The 22,554-nt window shown below is 39.9% G+C and overlaps 1 protein-coding gene across 1 annotated transcript in view; it reads left to right on the top strand.

Annotated features, from left to right (window-relative positions):
- The window catches only part of GALNT14 (polypeptide N-acetylgalactosaminyltransferase 14), a 335,202-nt gene that overhangs the window by 166,179 nt on the left and 146,469 nt on the right, over positions 1-22,554 (top strand). Inside the window, exon 2 of the mRNA XM_069072142.1 lies at positions 16,942-17,111. Within this exon, the coding sequence (XP_068928243.1) occupies positions 16,942-17,111 (170 nt within the window). The remainder of the gene's footprint in view (positions 1-16,941; positions 17,112-22,554) is intronic.

The raw sequence follows: 22,554 nt of genomic DNA, 5'->3' as shown, positions 1-22,554 counted from the left end.
CCTCCCCCTCTTCCCCCTCCCCCCTCCCCTTCCTCCCTCTCCTCCCCCTCTTCCCCCTCTTCCTCCTCCTCTTCCCCCTCCTCCTCCTCCTCCTCTTCCTTCTTCTTCTTCTTCTTCTTCTTCTTCTTCTTCTTCTTCTTCTTCTTCTTCTTCTTCTTCTTCTTCTTCTTCTTCTTCTCTTCCTTCTCCTCCTTTTCCTCCTCCCTTTTGACTATGAATCAGATTTATTCATTCTTTTTATTTAGCATTTTATTTTTCCCCAGTTACATGTAAAAACAGTTTCTAACATTTGTTTTTCAAACTTTGAGTTCCAAATTCTCTTCCTTCCTCCCCATCCCCATTCATTGAGAAGGTAAACAATTCAATATAGGTTATAGGGATGTAGTCATGCACAACATTTCCATATTAGTCATGTTGTAAAAGAAAACATAAACAAAAAAATCCAATCAGGAAAAATAAAGAAAGTATAAAAAGTATCCTTTAACCTGTATTCAGACACTGTCAGTTCTTATTCTGGAGATAGATAGCAATTTTCATCCTAAATCCTTCATAGTTGTCTTGTATCACTCTATTGCTGAGAATTGCTACCTCATTTACAACTGATCATTTCACAATATTGCTGTTACTTTGTACACAGTACATTTCACTTTGTATCAGCTCATGCAAGTCTTTTTCGGTTTTTCTGTGAGCATGCTGCTCATCATTTCTTATAGCACAATAGAATTCCATCATAATCATATACCACAACTTGTTCAGCCATTCCCCAGTTTATGGGCATCCCTTCAATTTCCAATTCTCTGGTATAAAAATTTTGTACTTATAGGCCTTTTTTTCATTTTGTTTTTATCTCTTTTGGGATAAAGATCTAGTAGTGGTATTGCTAGATCAAGGGGTATGCATGGTTTTATAGCCCTTTGGGCATAGTTCTAAATTGCTTTACAGAATGGTTGAATCAGTTCACAACTCCAACAGTGCTTTAATATCTCATTTTTCCCACATCCCCTCCAACATTCGTTATTTTCCTTTTTTGTCCTATTAGCTAGTCTAACATATATGAGGTAGTACTTCAGAATTGTTTTAATTTGCATTTCTTGAATCAATAGTTACAATATTTTTTCATATGGCGGTAGATGGTTTTGATTACTTCATCTGAAAACTGCTTTTGATCCTTATTTTTATAAATTTGACAGTTCTTATATGTTTGAACAATGAGACCTTTAACAGAGAACCTTGCTTCAAAATTGTTTTCAGTTACTACTGCTAATTGTATTTTCCTCCAGTCTGTTCCCCCATTTAGTCTATTCTCTCTCCTTTCACCTTGTCCCGCCTCAAAAGTGTTTTGCTTCTGCCTACGCTCTCCCCTATTCTGCCCTCCCTTCTATCATCATCCTCCCCTCTTATCCCCTCCTACTTTCCTATAGGTTAAGATAGATTTCTATATCCAGTTGTGTGTGTATATTGTTCCTATTTGAGCCAGTTCTGATGAGAGTAAGGTTCACTTACTCCCCCTTACCTTCCTCCTTTTCCCCTTCATTGTAAAAGCTTTTTCTTGCCTCTTTTCTGTGACATAATTTATCCTATTCTGCCTCTCTTTTTCTCTTATAGTTGATTTTTTAAGATATCCTTTTATATTCAACTCAGACCTGTGCCCTTTTTTATGTATATTCCTTCTAACTGCCCTAATAATGAGAAAATTCATGTGAGTTATAAGTATCACCTTCTCATGTAGGAAAGTAATCAGTTTAACCTTAATAAGTCCTTATGATTTCCCTTGCCTGTTTACCTTTTTATGCTTCTCTTGAATCTTATATTGGAAAATAAAATTTTCCATTCTGGTCTTTTCATCAAGAATGCTTGAAAGACCTCTAATTCACTGATACTCAGTTTTGCTGTGTAGGTGATTCTTGGTTCTAATCTTAGCTCCCTTACCCTTCAGAATATCATATCCCAATCTCTCTGATCCTTTAATAAAGAAGCTGGGAGCTCTGGAATTTGGCTATAATTTTCCTGGGAGTTTTCATTTTGGGATCTTTTTGAGGAGACAATAAGTGGATTCTTTCAGTTTCTATTTTACCCTCTTGTTTTAGATATTTTCCTTGATAATTTCTTGAAAGATGATGTCTTGGGCCCTTATTTTGACCAGGCTTTCAGGTAGTCCAATGATTTTAAAATGGTCTCTCCTGTATCTCTTTTCCAGGTCAGTTGTTTTTCCAGTGAGATATTTCACATTGTCTTCTATTTTTTCATTGTTTTGTTTTTGTTTTATTGTTTCTTGATTTCTGATAAAGTAATTAGCTTCCATTTGCTCCATTCTATTTTAAAAGAAATTATTTACTTTAGTGAGCTTTTGTACCTACTTTTCCTTTCCAGTGAGTTTTTGTACCTCTTTTTCCATTTTACCATTTTGTTTTTTAAGGCATTCTTCTACTCATTGGCTTTTTGTAACTTTTATTATTTGACCCAGTCTGAATTAAAGGTGATATTTTCTTCAGTATTGTGTGTGTGTGTCTCCTTTACTAAGCTGTTGACTCATTTTTCATGATTTTCTTGTACCAATTGCATTTCTCTTCCCAATTTTCCCTCTACCTCTCTCTCTTGATTTTAAGAGTCCTTTTTGAGCCCTTCCATGGCCTGAGACTGATTTATATTTTTTTCTGGAGGCTTTGGATGTAGGAGCTTTGACTTTGTTATCTTCTGATTGTATGTTTTGATCTTCCTTGTCACTATAGTAACTTTCTGTGGTCAGAATTTTTTTCTGTTTACCCATTTTCCCAGCCTATTACTTGACTTTTAACTCTTTGTTAAAATAGGGCTCTGCTTCCAGGGTGGAGGGAACACTGTTCCAAGCTTCAGGGGTTCTGTGCAACTGTTTTCAGAGATACTTCTAGGGACCTATAAGTTGTCAGTTCCTCCAAGGCATTATGATCTATGTAGAGTTTGTTTACTACTCTTCTGGCCTGTATTCTTGTCAGTGAGTGAACACAAACACTCTTTTCTGCCCTGGACCTGTGAGGAGGGTTTCTCATCCACTGCTGCTTGCTAGTGCTCCTCCTTGTCCTGGGACTGACACCCAGGAGTGCGACTCAGATGCATGTATGGGCAAAGCAACAGAGTCCTGCCTCAGTGCTAGCAAAGAAACCCTTATAATCTCCTTCTTCCAGTTGTTTGAGCCCCTTACAATTTGTGGGCTGAGAGCTTTGGAAGCAGCCATTGCTGTTGCTGACTCAATGGCTCCCAAGGTTGCATCTGATTTGCTGGGGTAGGGTTGTGCTGGTGTGGCCTGGCTGGTCTGTGCTCCACTCTCACCCAGGTGTGATAGACCTCTCCTGCCAACCTTCTAAACTGTCATGGAATGGAAAGTTGTTTTGCTTTGTCTTTTTGTGGGTTCTGCTGCTCTAAAATTTGTTTAGAGTTATTATTTAAAGGTATTTGAAGGAGTTTGGGAGAGAGCTCAGGAGAGTCCCTGCTTTTATGCCACCATCTTGGCTCCACCTCCCTGACATCAGCCCTGTGAATTCCAGATTTGTTCTTAAGAAAAATCATTTTGGCAGCAGAGTCAAGGATGGATTGTCCTTGAGGCAGGAAGATTAATTCTTGCAAAGCTCTAGGTAAGAAGTAACAAGGGCCTCAGCTAACATGGTGCTCATATGAGAGAAAAGGGGTTAGGTATTTGGGATGTTCTGGAGATGTTCTGGTAAGGATACGTCTATGGAGGAGCAATCTCATGTTTTCTTTGTCCCTAGATCCAGATGACCACCTCTATTCTGGATTTCCATGGGTTTCTTTGGTCTGAAGGGAACACAACTTAGGGAAACAGTGGCCTTGAGATATTTTCAGAAGAAAGGATTTTCCTGGATGCATGGATGTTATTTCAGGGGCCAGAGGACTGTTGGAGAAGAGGGGGTGTTCTGAAATTTTGTCTTGGTGGTCTGTAATGCAGACTTATGCCACAAGCCATATAGGAGATTTGAGAAATCAATTGGCCTCAGTGTTCCGGCTAGGACCTTTAGTCATCTTCATTTCTTCTTGTCTGTTTTGGGTATCCTCTAGACCTGTCCTTTTGCAATTCCAGTTTTGCACATTTAGAAAAACTGATCACCTTAGAGGTTGCACAATGCCTTCTTTCTAGGCCTTCCAGGCTGGGTAATAATGGACTGTATTGCTTATCTTAAAATGTTTTCTTTCCTTTATCAGTTGCATGATAATTATTTTTGCTGAGTTCTCTTTGCCTGGGTGTTATTGTGTGACTCAGGTTTTTCTAAAGTCTTTGGAGGTCTTGAATAGAAGAACACAGCCACCAATCTTCGTTATCATCAGTTCTATCTCCATAGCATCTCTCAAACCCATCCCCCTTCTCTTCCCTCTCTGTGTTACTAGCTTAGCTCAGGCCTTTGTCATATGCCCTATCCCACCAACCTGACAACTTGTCTTCTTGTTTTGAATCTCTTTTTTCTCTAATTCCAAAGTGACCTTCATATCTGTTCAGGGCATTCCCCTCCTGGGAAACCTTCAGTGGAGATCAGAGGCAGGCCAGTTCCTATGCTACTCCAGTAAAAACCTAAAAATAGCACCTGACCAAATGACTCAGAAATCCAGTGAGAAACTACAGCAAATGACTGTACCCATTCCTATACTGCATTAAAAACCAAAACCAAAACCAAAAAACACCACTACCAACAACCATCAGCTAGAAGTCCATAGGCAATAGGAAAGGCAAAAGACTAGAAATGCCAGGACCAGAACAGGTAAACAAGAAAGCCTCCCAGCAGGACCAGAGATAGACCAGACATCCCTGTAGTCTTCCAGGTTGTTCTGTTTCCAGAGGCAGCAAGTGCAGCGGGCACCTACTAGAAAACCTTGGGGTGTTCAGAAAACCATAGCAAGACCTATGAAAGTGATCATGAGTGACCGTTGACAGTTTACATGCAAAGACAGGGTCACTATAGGCCCAGGAGCTGTTGAATCCCGGCTGCTTTGTCCTGAGATGCCATTAAGGGCCTCAGAGATCCAGTAATCTGAACTACAAAGATGGGGGTGGGGCAGGTCAGGATAAAGGACTAGTAAAACTTATAAGTACTGTTCTTGTAGACATATCCCAAGAGGAGGTCAATACCTAAACCCTGGTGACCTACCAGAAGACAAATCACTGCTTCACTTTCCACCCAAAAGCACAGTAGAGGGTGGATCCTTGTTTTGGCACAAAGTTATAATTCAGGAAATAAAGCTTGAGGATATGATTAAATAGAAGACACCAACTACTATAAAGAATTATTATAGATAGAGAGATACCTGAAAATCAATTCTAGAAGAGAATACTTTCACAATAACTGTGAGCAGAGATTCAAAGGGAAAATGGATTTTTCACAAGGACTCTATAAATAACCTAGAAGAAATGAAGCAAGAGGGAAAAAAATGAAATAAAAGTTCCAGAGGAAAGAATTGAAAGAAGAATAAACTTTAAAATAGTTGAAAACATATAGTGTTTTAACACATACACACCCAAGTAATCTACTTCCTGAAACTTAGAACAAACTAAACAGAAATCAGTATCTCCATTAGACTATAAGAAATATTAGAATGAATTAAACTTTTGAAAAAATAGAGGAAAATAGAAGATAAGATATTCTGCTGTCAAAAAACATGTCAAGTAAAGATAAATTAAGAGTGACCAAACTCCCTGAAAACCATAATAAAATATCTAGATACTGTATTTCAAGAAATTCTAAATGAAACTCCCCAGATTGCTTAGAACCAAAGCACAAAGTGAAAATACAAGAAATCCACTGAGCACTTCCATAAAGAAATCCCAAAAAGAAAAGTCCCAGTAATATCATAGCCAAATCCAGAACTTTAATATCAACCAAACAAGCAAAAAAAAAAATACTGAAAGCATCCAGAAGGGAAGCATTCCTTGGGAGGAGCCAGTAAGGATCACACGAGGTCTGGCAGGTTCCACAAATGAGAGGAAATTTAGAATACAGTAAGTATTCCAAAAGGTGAAATATACAGGACTGCAACCAATAATAACTTATCCTGCAAAACTGAGTAGAATCCTATATGGGGAAAATGGATCTTTAATGGAATAGATGACTTTCAAGCATTGTTGAGGAAAATTATAGCTGAGTGACATTGAGTGAGTTACTTTAATCTGCTTCAGTTGATGCATCTGTAGCATAAGGGAGTTAGGCTAGGTGACTTCTGAGGCCCCTTTTGGCTCAAGTTCACATAACTAGTAAATATTAAAATAAATATATAATAGTAAGAGAGAGAAGGGATATAAACCAAGATCCTCCACCTCCATATACAGCATGTTTTCCATTGTACCAAATTGCTTTCTCATCCTAACACTAATGAAAACTTTCTTAGAGGTCAGTTTTCTGGAGAATAATGAAAACCAATTTGACTTCAGGGTAGAGAGAGATAGAGAGAGGAACCTTAGGAAGGCCTTTATATAGAAAATATAGATAACAGAATTCCATCTTTGTCAGTTGTTTGATTGTATGTAGTCCTTCTCTGACTCTCTTAGAATTTTATTTTCTCTTTCTAGTTCCAGGTGACTAAATTCCTTACTTTCTAGCCATCCCTAGCACAGTGGATAGAGCACTGAGCTTGGATTCAGGAAGACCTCAATTCTAGCTTCAAACACTTACTGACTGTGTGACTCTAGGCAATTAACTTTACCTTGGGTCTGTCTCAGTTTCCTCAACTATAAAATGGGGATAGCACTTACCTCCCAGGGTTATTGTGAGCATGAAATGAGATAATATTGGTAAAGCATTTGGCACAGTGCCTGGCACTAGCAGGAATTTTACAAATGCTGGTTTCCTATCTTCCTATCTACCTTCTCTGGTTCCTATTTTTCATCTGGGGCAAGGTGCTAACTAGTTAGATAACAGGTCTCTGTTGTACCCCATCTCCTTTTGAAATTCATTCCTTTTCCCATTCTGCTTTGCCCACCTACAGGCAAATAAATGCACACCATCTTGATAAGCAGGTTCCTCTTTATTTGATATTCAGTGGAACCAAAAGTCATTCTTTCTCTCCTAGAATGGATGCTGACATCTTTTATTTGTCTGATATCAATCTTTAAACTCGTTAACATTCAGGTACATGCAGTGAATGTAGAAAATGGGGGAAATATAGTCATTAAATACTATATCCCTTCAGCCACAAGCATACTTTTGGAGCACCTCCCATTATTACCAATTAGTAGTCTGATGAATTAAACTCCAAATCTGTGAGAGGGTTTTTTTTTCTTTTTCAATCAGAAACCCCTTATCCACTAGGTGAGGCATGTTGAATTTCACATTTGGGATTTTCTAGTCCAATTTAACCAATCATTTAGGATGCTTTTGCTCTGTGCCTGGAATCATGCTAATCTCTACCACTATTCTCTATTCCTATTCCAGTAGTTTTTAGGAAGACAGCATTACCTCTAAACCTCATTCCAATCGATCAATCAACAAATGTTTATTAGATACCTGCTGTGTGCCAAGGGGGCAGCTAGGTGGCACAGCAGATGAGAACAGACCCTGGAGTCAGGATAATCTCAGTTCAAATTTGGCCTCAGACACTTATTAGCTGTGTGATCCCGGGCAAGTCACTTAACCCTGCTTGCCTTTGTTTTCTTGTCTATAAAATGAAATGGAAAAGGAAATGATAAACCACTCCTGTATCTTTGCCAAGAAAATCCCAAATGGGTTCATGAAGAGTTGGACACAACTGAAAAAATAACTGAATGACAAAAATGAGTGTGTTAAACTTTGGGGATACAAAGGCAAAGATAAACGAGTTCCTGTCCTCAAACAGCTTATATTTGTTTGGGGGGGGGGGCTCTGTCTCTCTCTCTCTCTCTCTCTCTGTCTTTCTCTCTCTGTATGTGTATATGTGTGTGTGTGTGTGTTCAAAATGTGTATGAAGTTATTTTAGTGGGGCTAAACTTGATTAATTTCTACTCTGGAGTCCTATTTCTGTATCTTACCGTATCATGGAAGTCATTCTAGGTTCTCAAAGGCTACTACTACAGAGAACATGCTACAGCATTTTGATTGCAAAAAGACTTCTATTAAGGACCTATCAGTTAGTTAATCAGCAAGAATTTGTTACAGTCTTACAATCTGCCAGCTACTCTGCTAGGTTTTGGGGATACAAGAACAAAAGCAGAAACAGCCCCTGCCCTCAAGGAGTTTACAGTCTAACCAGTGGAGATGTGAATTCACAGGTGTATATATAAGATAGATGTATGGGTGGGTGTGGAGGGGAAGCAGTAGCAACTGTGGGGTTCAAGAAAGGCTTTGTGCAGAACATAGTTTGTGAGCAAAGCTTTTAAGGAAACAATTGGCTCTCGGGTGGAATTGAGGGTAGAACGCACTCCACAGGTAAGGGATAGCCCACGTGAAGACACATAGATGGTAGATGGAGCCTCACCTGAGAAAACAAAGAGACAAGTTTGACTGGACCACAGAGTGTATAATAAGGCTAGAAAGGTGGTTTGGGGCTAAGTCATGAAGTGAAAAAAAAACCATAGATGAGCTGACTGTCCAGGAAGGAGAGGGGTAGTCAATAGTGCCAAATACTTCAGAGAAGGCAAGAAGGATGAAGACTGAGAAAAGAATATTAGATTTGATAATTAAGAGATCATTGGTAAATCTGGAGAGAGCAGTTCCAATTAAGACTATAAATGTCTGTCATCCATTGACTGGTCTAGCCAAGTTCAGAGAGACTCATACCCTAATGATGGAAGAGAAGAGACATTGTTTTAAGACCATAGTAACCCCCAAAGGTTTTCTGAATAGCTGTGGGGAGGTACAATCCTAGTCATACTGATTAGGACTTTTCTTTTCCTAAAACTCAATCAGTAAATAAGCTTTTATTAAATGCCTGCTATACACCATGCACTGGAGATAAAGACATGCTCCAAACTTTTTCTAAGTCAGGGACTAGAGTGAGGAGAGTAAATATTTTCGTTCACATCTGAAAATGAATGTGCCCAAGGACTGTATTAACTTCTAGGGATACTACAGGAAAGATAAAACAGTCCCCAGAGAAATTATGTGACTTGCCCAGTAAAGTTGTGAGAGCATTGAATTGAATTGAACCCAGAAATTTTTATGTGCTGACCAGGAAGTCACTTAAGTCGAATGGGAAGTTAGTGTGGTTTAACAGAAAGAGCCATTGACATAGAGTCAGGAGACCGGAGTTCAAATCTCAGCTCTATCACTTACTATATATAACCTGTGTGATACCTTGAGGCAAGTCACAACCTTTCTGCATCTCTGTTTTCTGGTTTGTAAAATGAGTAGGTTGGTCTAAATGTTCTATTAGGCCTCTTTCAACCTGCATCCATGACCCTACAAATATGCTGTCTTTCCATCAGCTTCCAATCAGCCCATTTTCTAACCATTGGGGTCTAAAGTAAGATAGAAAGAAGAAACTCAGCCTCTGAATTATGTGCCTCCTAATTTGCTCTGAGAAATAGCTTTTTTTCCCCCTTCCCCTCCTCTATTATATGTTCGTTCCATCTATCAAACTCTTTAAGAAGTGACTGTTTCATATAATTAATATCAACCATTAAACTACAACATTGAAGGAGCAATTGCCTAATTCTGAGGAAAATTAAAATTTATCACCAGCACATGAGATAATGTGAGTACTAAGGAGAAGGATGAAACACCGTGCAGAAGATAAATAGAAAACCAAGAGGAATATTGACTTGAGCCTTCTCCAGCGCAGGGTAATTTGGCTTCTAAAGTGAGTTAGATCGTAATAAATTAAATTTAGATTTTGGCACATCAGTTAAATAACTCCCCAGACAGAATTCTAGGGAGAAGAAGAAGTGATAATACATGGTGGAAATATTAAAATGAAGATCTTATCTAATAATCCATAATTTATGGGCTGTCCCTGAAAGAGTGAAGAGGATTTTCTAGCTCAGATATAAAGAAAGTCCTTTCCCTGTGACTGGCCTGGCATGAGCAATAGGTTTGTTTGCCTGCCTCTTATCCTTCACTTTTAAAGGGAGCTTAGCTCAACTAAGCTCGAACATTTTTTCTTGTGTGGGCTTTCCATAGTTGGCAGATAGATCTTGAGTCGCCATATGTATAGGGATGAGAAATTATGGGATACCATCACCACTCATATTTACTATCAATGTAACCTTGGTCAGGTCATTACATTTCTGTGGGTCCCAGCTTTGTCTTCTATACAACAAGGGTGTTGTATTAGATGACCTCTAAGGTGGCTTTCAAATCTCAATTTATATTCCTCCCTTTACCCTCCCCCCCCCAAAAAAAAATTCTGGAGCCTTGGAATTATCCCAGGTGATCATTTACTTTGTGAGTTGCTGAGTGAGGTATAGAGACAACCCTTTTTTGGGGGGTGATTTAAATTAAATGTCATCTGAGGTCCTTTCCAACTCAGTTTGTGATTCTGTGACTTTTCATTCTGATAATGGAAACAGTGAGATTCCAGCTGTGCCCCGAATAGCATGGGAACATCATTGAAAACTAGTTGTTGAGTTCATCATGCATTTCTCCCATTTCTCTAAACTTAGGAGGTTGTCTAGAAACTTTGTGATTGGTTCCTGGACACAGGTTGAGACTCACAAGCACTATCTTACATACAGCATACCTTCATTTTTACATTATTTATTAGATATTCCATGGACTAAATCATTTCCCATGGAGAAGAAGCATTCTGATATAGTAGAAAGAATACCGAAGTTAGAAAACTATGTCCATGTTTGGGTTTGCCCACTACTTTCTAGCTGTGTGACTTGGGCAAGTCACTTAATCTCTAAACTTGCTTGTTTCCTCATCTGTAAATGGGATGATTCTACCACTTGCACTACAAATTTTCACCAAGTTATAAATACTAATTGTATAATGCTAGGTGAATGTCAGTGATCCTTCTTGGTTCCAGAAATCATAAAAATGCTAATGCTGGTAGAGACATGAGAACTCATCTAATTACACCCATCTCCTTTTGAAAATAAAGAAACAGACTCAGAATGGTATAGCCATGGTATATAGCCATATACCCCAATAACCACTGGAGTAAGGTCATGGAGCTAGTTAGTGAGGAAGACGAGGGGAGAACCTGGATCTCCTAGTTCTTCTGAGTCAGTTTCGCTATATTTATTTCTCTCCTTTCCTCTTATTGAACAAAATCTGATCAGAAAATAAACAATATTATTTGGGGCAATGTGTTAGGGATAATCAGGAATGGATAAGAAAGTAAAGACATTGAAGATTTTCTAAGGAAACTCCTTATAAATAAATGCCTCTGGCATTTAAAGCCCTTCACAATTGCGGTACTTTTCTTCCTAAATTCTGTGGTCAAGTCAAATTAGTCATCTTGTTACACACACACACACACACACACACACACACACACACACACACACACACACACTATTCTCTATCTTGTATTGGCTCTCCCCCATGCCTGGAATGCCATCCCTCCCCACCTCTTCTTTTTGGGAACCCTTTCTTCCTTCCAAACTTAACCTGAGCACCATTTTCTGTGAGACCTTTCCTGATCCCCTAGCTACTAGCACTCTCCTCCCCCAAATGACCTTGTTTTTATTTTGTATTTATTCTCCACTATATATACTTGTTGACTCCTTTGATAAAATGGTAGCTACTTGAAGGCAGAGACTATTTCACTTTTGTCTTCCTAACCCCAGTGCCTGGTCTATAATAGGAACTTAACAAATGATGACTGATTGACTGATTTTGGTCTATTTGAAACAAACCTCAAACTTTTGCAGATTTATATTTGTTTGTGATTTCTTAGCTCTAGGGAAAAAGGAGAGTAAATGATTGCAATTCAAAGAAGAGATTAGAAAGGTTCTCAGAGAGAAAATTTTTAAAGAAATAAAGATCTCAGGAACTAGGAGTTAAAGGACTTGAAAACATACTCTCAAATTTTCTTCAACATATGTAAAGGAAAATCAGAGACTATTTATGGTTGGGTCATTGACTTAAACATTTGCTCATGGGTGCCAGTTACCCATCATGGAGAATGTAAAAGACACTGTACTAAACAGGATCATGTGTGTATGGGTGTGGGGTGGTGATGGTGGTGAATGGCCTGTACCTCCAGGCTCTGGCTACTTAATCTCTCTGAGCCTCAGTTTTCCTCATCTGCAAAACAGAGGCAGTAATACTTGCAGAAGGACATCACAGGATTGTATTGAGGAGAGCTCTACTCTCTAAGTGTGAGCTGTTATTAGGACACAGAGGTACTGCATTCAGCACAGATGGAGTGAATAGGAAGACTTTGAAGTGAGCTCCTAATTTAAGCACCGAAAGCCAGTAGATAAGACTGCTGCCCTCCAGAGCCCTGAGCAGATTCTAGAGAAAATCCATTCTCTGGGTGAGGAGAGAGGGAAACCGGCTTTTGTTCCCACACTTCAATATTCTCTCCTCTTGATCCAGGGCTATTCCTGGTGCTCTGGAGGGCCCTGCACCAGTGTGTAATGAAGACAGAGCGAGGAACCAAAGTGGGAGGTCTTGTGGGGTACAGCAGGCAGTGGGGGTGGAGGAGTGCAATGGCATTTCAATATCATTCTAAAAATGCACATTTTAATGCCAGAAAATTCCCCTCTCCATGGTACCGAAGTATTAATTTTGTAAGAAGTCAAGTCCCATATGTTACAGAGAAGACTCTAAGCCTCAGGAGGCTGCATGGTGACACACAAAGGGCCACTGGAGTTTTCAAATAAGGGTGGGGGGCTGCCATTTTCAAAACTTGCCCTGGGTGAATAAAAGTCTTGGCTTTCCCCTGCCATCGCTGACTCCAGCAGCTCTCTTGGCCACAGCCCAGATCCATAGGATTCATCCCTGACTGATGAGGTGTTTCACTAATGGGACCTGGGAGCAGAGGGCTCTTTCTCCTCCTCCTCCTCTCTCCCCCACTTTCCCTCCCCTTTCTTCTTTCCCCTCCCCTCTCTCTCTGTCTTCCCCCCCCCATTAATGGAATAGATACATTTAACACTAAGGGCCCTGTTTCACAGGTGTCCTTTTTCTTTGTGGGAAACAAGATGGGAACTTCTTTGAGTTTCAACACAGTTACTTTCTCTGATTAAAGATGCTTAACTATGTTTGCTGGAAAAGAATTCTTGGGGAAGGTCCTCCAAGTTCCCAGTGCAGGGAGCCTCCTTCAGGGCCCCAGAGCAGCAGAGCCCAAAGGGGCTCTGTGTAAGTGGTGACTGGGGGCAATATTTTGCCTCCTCATGCCATCTCTGTTGGCCTGTTTCTGCAATTTCTTTTGCCAACATTATTGCTGCTGCCGAGAACTTCCTTGGGGTTTGAATCCTAGCTGAGCTCAGGATGCCTCTGGTGCTGCCTCTGAGGAAGCAGATTCTGTGGGGGTGGGGTAGGGAGTGGCTTGCCTCATTATCCATGAAGATGAAAACACCAATCTGTTTTTATTGGCTTTCTGCAGTGAGTGGAGATACAGGGCCCTTGGGAGTTCAGGCCAAGTCGAGGAGCCATTTAGTTAAGTGCACTCTCTTCTTGAATCCTCAGGCAGCTCGGTAGCCTAGTAGATAGAGCACTGGGTTTAGAGTTAGAAGGACCTGAGTTCAAATCCAGCTTTATGCAGTTACCAGCTGTGCAACCCTAGGCAACTGTGTCTGCCTTGGTTTCCTCAGCTATAAAATGACGATAATCATAGCACCTTCCTCCCAGTGTTGTGAGGATTGAGTGAGATATTTTTAAATGCTTGTTTCCTTCTTTCGTCTCCACATAGCTGAATATGTCTGCCCGGCTGTCCAACTTCTGGTGCCTTTTGAGCTATCCCTGGACTGTAGACATACCTAGAAAATAGCTTTTTTGCATTGCTCCCTAATGCACATGGGCAAAGTGTCTACAACCTATATAGTCTTTCAGAATTGCCTAGGGGAATGGAGCAGTTAAATGACTTGCCCAGGGTTTTCAGAACTAGTATGTGTAAAGTAGCAGTCCTTTAACCCAGGTCTTCCTGGCATCAGGACCAACCTTCTATCCACTACAGCATACTGCTCATCTCCCATATAACATTGACTTGACCAATATAAATTTATAATAACTTTGCTTGAATCCATTATAAACCCAATCCCAGCAACAGAATTGCCAAACCCTGCTGCAAACCCTACTGTATACACCTAAACAGTGGTTCTCACATGACTAATTACCCCATTGTGATGCAGTTTTACCTAATGGCATATTTTCAGAGATCCAATTAATAATATTAGGCTCTGTATGCCTGTAGTGGGAAATCATTCAGGAGAGCAAACATATTCCTCTTGGGGACAAAATGATTGGGATAGTTCTGAAATTAAAAAAAAACAACAACAAAACAAAACATAACAAAACAAAAAACTCTGATATTAACAATTGGGCAAATCCCCTCCTTCCTAAGGCTTCCAGCTTCCATATGTGCATATAATGTGGGGGTGGACTGGGTGGTATCTGAGGTTTCTTCCAGACTTAAAGTTTTGTGTTTCTATGATTCTGACTGGTGGCAACAGCTTTGGGAATTGAGACTCATCCCTTCTTATGTAGCCTAGTGCAATGGTAGAGCAGCCCCTAGGAAGTACCACATCCATTCCCTGCCTTCCATCCACCCACATTCTCCACTCCCCCAAGCCTATTAATACAGCAGCTCTATCATCCAACATTAATAAAATCCATTATTGGATAAAAATCACTGGTTTCAAAAGTCTCATTTTGTGCTATTAGCAGGGGAACCCTGGTTCCCAAAGGAGTTAACAAAGAGGGAGAGATCCATTATTAGATAAGGTCACAACTTTCTTTAGGCTTGAAATGAATTAACAAGTTGTGACCTGTCTCTCTTGTCATCCATCTCCTGTGGTTGTCCTGAGTAGCTAGACAATTGTCAGGGTGCCATCTTTCTTGGGTTTCACCTTGTTTAGGTCCTTGAGATGTGGCAGATATACCCTAGTTATTGACAGGATGGACCATTCATTGATGGGATGAGATTGACTCCCTTTCAATTATAGGATTATAGATTTAGAACTAGAAAAGATCCTAGAAATTCTCATAATCTAAACCTCTTCTTTCTTTTTTTTTTTTTTTAAAGCAATTGGGGTTAAGTAACTTGCTCAAGGTTACACGGCCAGTTATTTCTGGGTGTGGCGCTAAGTATCTGAGCCCGGATTCAATCCCCAGGTCATCCCGACACGGGGGCCGGTGCTCTTACTCGCTGTGCTACCTGGTCGCCCCTAAACCTCTTATTTCAAAGAGGAAGAAACTGACACCCTTGGAGAATGGTATCGCATCCAAGGTCATACAGGAAGCAAGCTGCAGAACCAGAAATCAAATCTAGGCCCCCTGACTCCGAAGCCAACATTCTTTCCATTATGCCACCCTGAACCTTCTTCTCTCGGGATACATGTAGCTGCAGATAAATCCAACAGTATTATAGAGGATTAAGTTAGTCAATAGGCATTTATTGGGGACTTAATGATATATCAGCACTGTGCTGAGTGCTGTGGATATAAAGTGAAGCCAAAATGTGGTACTTATCCTGAAAGAGCTCACAACATGCAAAAAAAAAAAAGAAATAATAATGTGCATATAATATTTGTGTATGTATATATATGTTTTATTTATGTATATTCTATATATATTTACATAGATCTATAGTGGAATGTGTATTAATATGTGAGTGAGGACCCCATTATCTATAGTGATAATTGGAGGCAATTAGATAGAGAAGAGTGGTATGTCTAGAGTCAGGAAGTACTGAGTTCAAATCTAGCCTCTTACTAGCTGTGTGACCATTGACAAGTCATTTAACCTCTGTCTGACTCAGTTTCATCAGCTGTAAAATAAGGATAATGAGGATACCTACCTTACAGGATTGTTTGTAAGGATCAGGTGAGATAATAAATTAAAAATTAAAAAACTGAATTAAAAAAAGCACAGCACAGTGTCAAACACATAACAAGTGCTTAATAAGACTATAAGCACCAATAATAATAATAATAAATAACAATAGTAATGGCAGCTAGGTGGCACAGTGAATAGAGCACTGGCCCTGGAGTCAGGAGGACCTGAAGTCAAATCCAGCCTCAGACACTTAACACTCACTAGCTGTGTGACCTGGGCAAGTCGCTTAATCCCAATTACCCTCCAAAAAGAAAAATATAATAATGTGTCTTTCTCTTATCTATAATGATGTCAAATCTAAGACTATTCTCCCTTATATTTTGGGACAGAACTCAATCATCAGCTAGTGGCCCTGGGAATATGCTTTCTTCTCAGGGTATTGATTTTCTTTGTTGTCCTATTGTAGCCCAAAGGGCTACTTTTGGAATCATCCATTATCTAAAAGAAACCACTGGCAGGTACCCTCGGGATAGTTTTCTTGCGGCATGAGCAAAGGTATGGATGGGAAGCAATTTGTCTGCACTGAGATTAATTGGAAAAATTCCTTTGATTTTGTTGGTGAATAAGGTAAAAAGGCCGAGAGCTCAGGAAAGTATAGCTGAAAAGTCAGTGACCTTAGCTGACCTTGATTTGAAGACTTACAATAAGAAATTGCAGTAATGGCTTGTATTTATTGACCATTCCCGTTATTATGAATCAGCCAGTCCTACATTTGTACCCATTTTACTCTACCCTTATTGGTTTTGTAGACTAGGAAAAAGTTCTCGAGTTGGTGTGTGGAAGGGATATTACAGAGACCCTTCTTGAAAGGTTTGCATATGGCGCTTTTGATCACTGCCTTCTCTTCTGTGCTGCCAAGGATAGGCTAGTGATTGCCAAGAGGGACAACTCTGCATTCTACCTTGAACCTCACATTCTACAAGGCAGCTCCTGCCTGCCTGCATCTGAGGTTGGGTGATGAGGGAGAGTCAAGGAGGTGAGTGAGGAAGAGGCTCGGGGGTCATTGAACAGTTCTCACCAAGTGCATATTCATGTCACACAGGCCTTGGATAGTGATTGGGGTGACTTGTGGGACGAGTTTGAGGAGCGGCGGTACCTGAGTGCTAAGAAGTGGCAAGTCGGCCAGGATCCCTATAAGATGTACTCCTTCAACCAGCGGGAGAGCGATCGGATCCCCAGTAACCGGGCTATCCGGGACACCCGCCCTGACAGGTATTTCCTTCTTCTCCCTCTTTTCTGCCCCATCTGGTGCATCTGATCACTGCATAGAGGTGACAAATCAAATCAGCCAGTCCCTAGCTGGGTGACTTTGGGGAAGTCACCTGACCTCTCTAAATTTCGATTTCTTCATCTGTAAAATGGCATTTTTCCAATACCAACCCTGCCAATTCTATAGAGTAACTTTGACAAAAAGGGTCTTGTCAGTATTTTAGATGACATTCTCAATCCTACATAAATGGTAACTATTATTGTTTTACAGATTAGAAAACTACATCTCAGACAAATGAAATAACCAACATATATAAGTGATTTAATAACACAACTGAGACTATAATCCAAGTGTTCTGGAACCCTCAGTGCTCTTTCCAATATACTATCAAAGGCATATTTTCTGTTTTCACTGACTGCTCTCACTCTGGTTTAAGCCTTCATTTCTTCTTTTGTGTTTAGACTATTAAATAGCTTCCTAACTCATCCTTTTGCCTTTAGTCTCTCCCCTATCCAATCGATCCTATATACTATTGTTGAATTTGTCTTCCTAAATTACAGCACTGTGTCACTCCCCTGATCCAAAACCTACCATATCTCCCCATTAGCTGCTAAATACCAAATTGCTCTTCAAGACCCTTCACAATGTGGCACCAACTTACTTTCAAGTATCATTTTTTTTATATTTTCCTACACAAACCCTTGGGCTCCTTTAGGAAAGTCTGACTCACTTTTGGTTGGTTTTATTCTCTGTTTTCTGAGTTGCTGGCCATTAGTATCAATTCCACTGGCCTCTCCTCAGTCCTTTCTTCCATTTAGTGGGGCAGATACCTAAATCAGTGCTGAAAGCAAGAGTCATCAAAAGGTAGTATCGAGGATGTTCAGCCCAGTAGTCTGGAAACCCAGGCCCTAACCCTGTCTCTGTCTGTGTGGCTAAACATCCTCATTGATGAAGCAAGTAAGCTAATAGAATCATAGGATTTATTGGAAAGGACCTTTGGAGAGGGGAGTCATTGAGTCCAATTCCTTCATTTTATAGATGAAGATACTGAGGCCCATGATAGTGAAGCTATCCACCTGAGATCACACAACTAATTTACTACTAGAGATGGCTCTAAAATTCATTTCTTCTGACTCCTCGTCTAGTCTCTTTTTCCCCCCTCTTTCTGTTCAAAGGGTAGTATTTATTGAAAGAAAATAAAGCACTTAATTAGAACTTCAGATCCCTTAAAACACACAAAAGGAAGAGGCATTACACCCTGCTACAAGGTACTAGCCATTGCCCCGAAGAGAGCAAAGATCACTTACATTCTCTGGACAATTCTGATGACAGGCCTGAATCATGGGATCTAATTTTAGTGGAGAAAGAGGTAAGTACTCCAATCAACACATGGACCAATGAGCTAACAAATATTTATTGAGTGCCAACCACGTACAAGGTTACTATGAGGACTACTTTAAAAGAAATAGATCTGTAACTTAATTGTTGAGTTTGAGTGTGTTCCCTCCAGCTTCTCCCAGAGTTTATTCATTGTAATAGCCTTGCTGGGTCAGTGTCTTTGTCACTCAAGGGTTAGTGGCATCTGGCCAGTGGCCTGAACCCATGAAAGGATGCTGATGATCAAATTGCACTTTCTAATAATAATGATGATAATAACATTTTTTTTCTTGAATTTCTGATTTCATTGGTATAGGAAACTGCACTGGTATAGGAATTTCTCACTGGGAATTTCCTACACTAATGAAATCACAAGACTTAAAGAGAAGCTATTATTATCATCATCATTATCCCTATTATTAATTACTCTATATATTATCATATAATTACTATTATCATAAATAATAGTAATAATGATTGTTTTCATGACAATGATAATTTTAATAATAGTGATGATTTATTATTAGTTATTAATGAAACTGCTTATATTGATTTAATATTTTATGGTTACAATGTCCTTTCTCATTTGGTGTTCGTACTAATCTTGTGAAGCAGAGAGGGTAGGCAGGTCAGCTAAATGGCCCAGTGGATAGAGTGCTAGGCCTGGAATCAGGAAGACTCACCTTGCTGAGTTCAAATCCAGCCTCAGACATTTATTATCTGTGTGACTTTGGGCAAATCACTGAACCCTGTTTTCTTCAGTTTCCTAATCTATAAAATGAGTTGGAGAAGGAAATGGCAAACTACTCCAGTATCTCTGCCAAGAATATCCCAAATGGGTTCATAAAGAATAGGACACAAATGAAAATGACTGACCAACAAGAAAGTGCAGTTATTAACATGCTCAAATAACAGATTATAATGAGATCCATAATGACTCAGAAGATGTGTCTTGGCTATCCACACAGGAAGACCACATATTGCCTGAACTAGAACATGTAGTTGGATGGGCTGTCTGTTGGGTTAGTCTATCCATGCACTTAGAATGGCATTGCAGACAAATGATGAGCTAGCTCCAGAGTTGAATATGAAGAATCACAGAATCCTAAATTTAAAGTCTGAAGGGAAATCAATGGTTATCTAATTCAGCACAAATCTGAGTAGAACCACCACTATAATAATGTTGATCTGGTTCTTCCTTGAAGACCTCCAATTGGGAAGAAATTGGTTTGGATTACATTTGGGAAGCTGCATGGAGCTCTGTCATACCAAAATCCTCACAACTACACACACACACACACACACACACACACACACACACACACACACTTCTTATCACCAGTACCCTCCTACTAATGCTCTGTGGCAACAAATCATTGAACAGGGCCACCTAAGAAGAATCAAAATTTTAGCTGATTCAAAGGACATTAGAAAGGCACACTATCCTGGGCCAGCCCTAACTCAGGGTAGTCTGATTCAGGCTGGGGATTAGAATGCAATGAAACCTTCCTGAGCCCTGCAATGCAATCAGAATGACTTGATTTATAGCAAAGTATTAAAAATATGTTACTACTAAAATCCAGACACGATTCCCCTCTTCCTCCACCTTCTCTAGGGCAGGAATATTAGGTCATAATGACATTCTACAGGGCAACAGGAATTGCAAAACTTTTGGAAAACCATAATACTGGCATTTTTTTTACCCTTAGTCTTCAAGAACAACCAAATTCTTTAACATACCTTTTTTGCCTCCTTATAAAGAAATCTTACCCACCTACATAAAGTAAATGTTATTCCTATCACAACACATCACATACTACCCTTTTCTGGCAAGATGCCCCAAATCCTCTTGTGACCTTTTATCCCTTAAAAAAACCCTAAAACATTGCTGACCCTAGGAAGAAAACTACTATAAGCATCATATGAGGAGGAGCCCAATAAAATAAGAAGAAGAAACAACAAAAAATATAAAATTTCTAAAATTTTAGCCCCTTGGGTCGTGGGAGGAAGTTCAAAGTAGGTATTTCAGTGTGAACCAATAATGATGAACAAGATAACATCAGAAACATCAGGGCCACAGCACCAGTAAATGACACCTTTTAATCTCCAGTCCCCATTATGTGACAGGATCATCTGTAGCAAAGTAGTTAAGAGTTCATAAGCCTCTTGCAAACAATTTCTCTTGGTATCTATGTACATACTGAGACCTACACTGTAGTGCCACCAATTTAATGTTCCCTGGCCCACCTGACAAGCAATCCCACCCCCACTCCTGGTATCCCTATTGGGCAGGTGACACAAAACCTTTGTCCCTTTAAAGCCTCCTTTAGGGGTTTGCCCTTTTCTTCTGTAGGACATTCCTTTTAATATTTATTCAAGGTCTCAAGATTGTCAATAAGTCAATTACAGGATCCCTTTTCCTTCACATGAATTTGGTAATCAGTCATCTACTGAAAGATTTCATGTTTCAAGAGCTAGCTCAAGGCTTCTTATGGGAGAGGGCATCATCACTCTCCACCTACCATGGCAGTGGGCACAGTGTCTCATCCCATGAGCATCTCTTTGTGTTGGCAATCATATTTTTCCAGTTAGCCACTGGAGTTGTCCTGATTTCTTGCTTGAATTTCACAAATTACTCTGCCCAAGCCTTTATGGTCTTGTGACAAAGGAATCCCATAGCTAAAACCTGACACCACTCAGGTGTGGCACCTTCCAGAGGACAGGGCCTAATTATTTCCTTACACAGGCTAGGAAGTAGGGATTAGAGGTTGGCATGGATCCAGTTCACTAAAAACATTTCTTTTAGAAATATCACTCTCTCCTTTGCTGCCCTACACTTTAGAACCAGCTGCAGAGGGAAATCCTATGGAATCGGTGGGAGGTCCCCTCTTTTTTTCCCATTGAGAGAGATCCCTACATATGCCTAAAAGTACAACAGCTACAAGGTACCAGAATCCTGGCCATCTGCCTGCAGAATCACAGGATTTAAGAGCTGTAAGATACCTCAGTGGCCATCTAGTCTAAACCATAGACAGAAAGAATCTTTGTTTTAATATGCCTAAGTAAGCACACAGCCTCTGCTTGGAGCCTTCCATGGAGAGGGAACTCATTACCTTCTGACACAGACCATTATTTTTTTTTTATTCAACTTTAATTATTAGAAAGATGTCATGGTAATTGTTGTTTTCCATGATATCAAGCCTAAATTTACCCTTTTGTCACTTCTTTGCTTTTGGTTTGGCCTTCTAGAGCCAAGTGGAATATACCTAATCCTTCTTCCACATGACAGCCCTTCAGATATTTGAAGGGATCTCTCATACCTCCCCTTGAGTCTTCTCTACTTCACATGCCCTGACCCTTCAAACAATTTCTATCTATCAGGAGCCAAGGCCCTTGACCATCCTAGTTGCCCTCCTGTGTATATTCCAGCTCATCAATATTTTTTTTAGGCTGTGGTACCCAAATATGAACCCAGTCCTCCAGGTGAAGTCTGACAACAGCTAAGTGCCCTATTCCAGGAAACTCTTAATGCAACACAGTAGCAATCAGCTTTTTTTGGCGACTTGTATCAGGCTTGTGGTCTACTAAAACACCCCAAACTTTTATAGAACAACTGATATCTGTTATTCTAACCCATCTTATGCTTGTGAAGTTTGAAGGCAGCAGCTTGTCAAGATCTTGATTCTGCCATCTCTTGTGTTTGTTATCTCTCCTACCATCTGCAAATTTGTTGAGAATTCCATCTGTGTTTTTATCTAAGTCACTTTAAAAATGTTAAATGGCATAGAGTTCATCAGATCCCTTGGGTCCTCAGCTGAGGACCTCCTGCCACACTGACACTGAACCATTAACTGTTTGGGTTCAACCATCCAACCAGTTCTGAATCCATCTCTATTCCATATTTCGTCATCTTCTCCACAAGAATAACATGAGATACTTTGTCACCATCTTTGCTAAAGTGTAGGAAAACTACATCAATAACATTACCCCTCATCTACTATTTTAATCATCACGTCTAACAAAGGAAATTAGGTTAGTCTGGCAGAACTTATTCTTTACGAAGCCGAG

The sequence above is a fragment of the Petaurus breviceps genome, unplaced genomic scaffold (genome assembly GCF_028583685.1).
Source record: "Petaurus breviceps papuanus isolate PSGF00001 unplaced genomic scaffold, PetGlider_PUasm1.0 90845, whole genome shotgun sequence".
NCBI classification, from domain to species: domain Eukaryota; kingdom Metazoa; phylum Chordata; class Mammalia; order Diprotodontia; family Petauridae; genus Petaurus; species Petaurus breviceps.
This window is presented reverse-complemented; position numbering and strand designations above follow the sequence as displayed.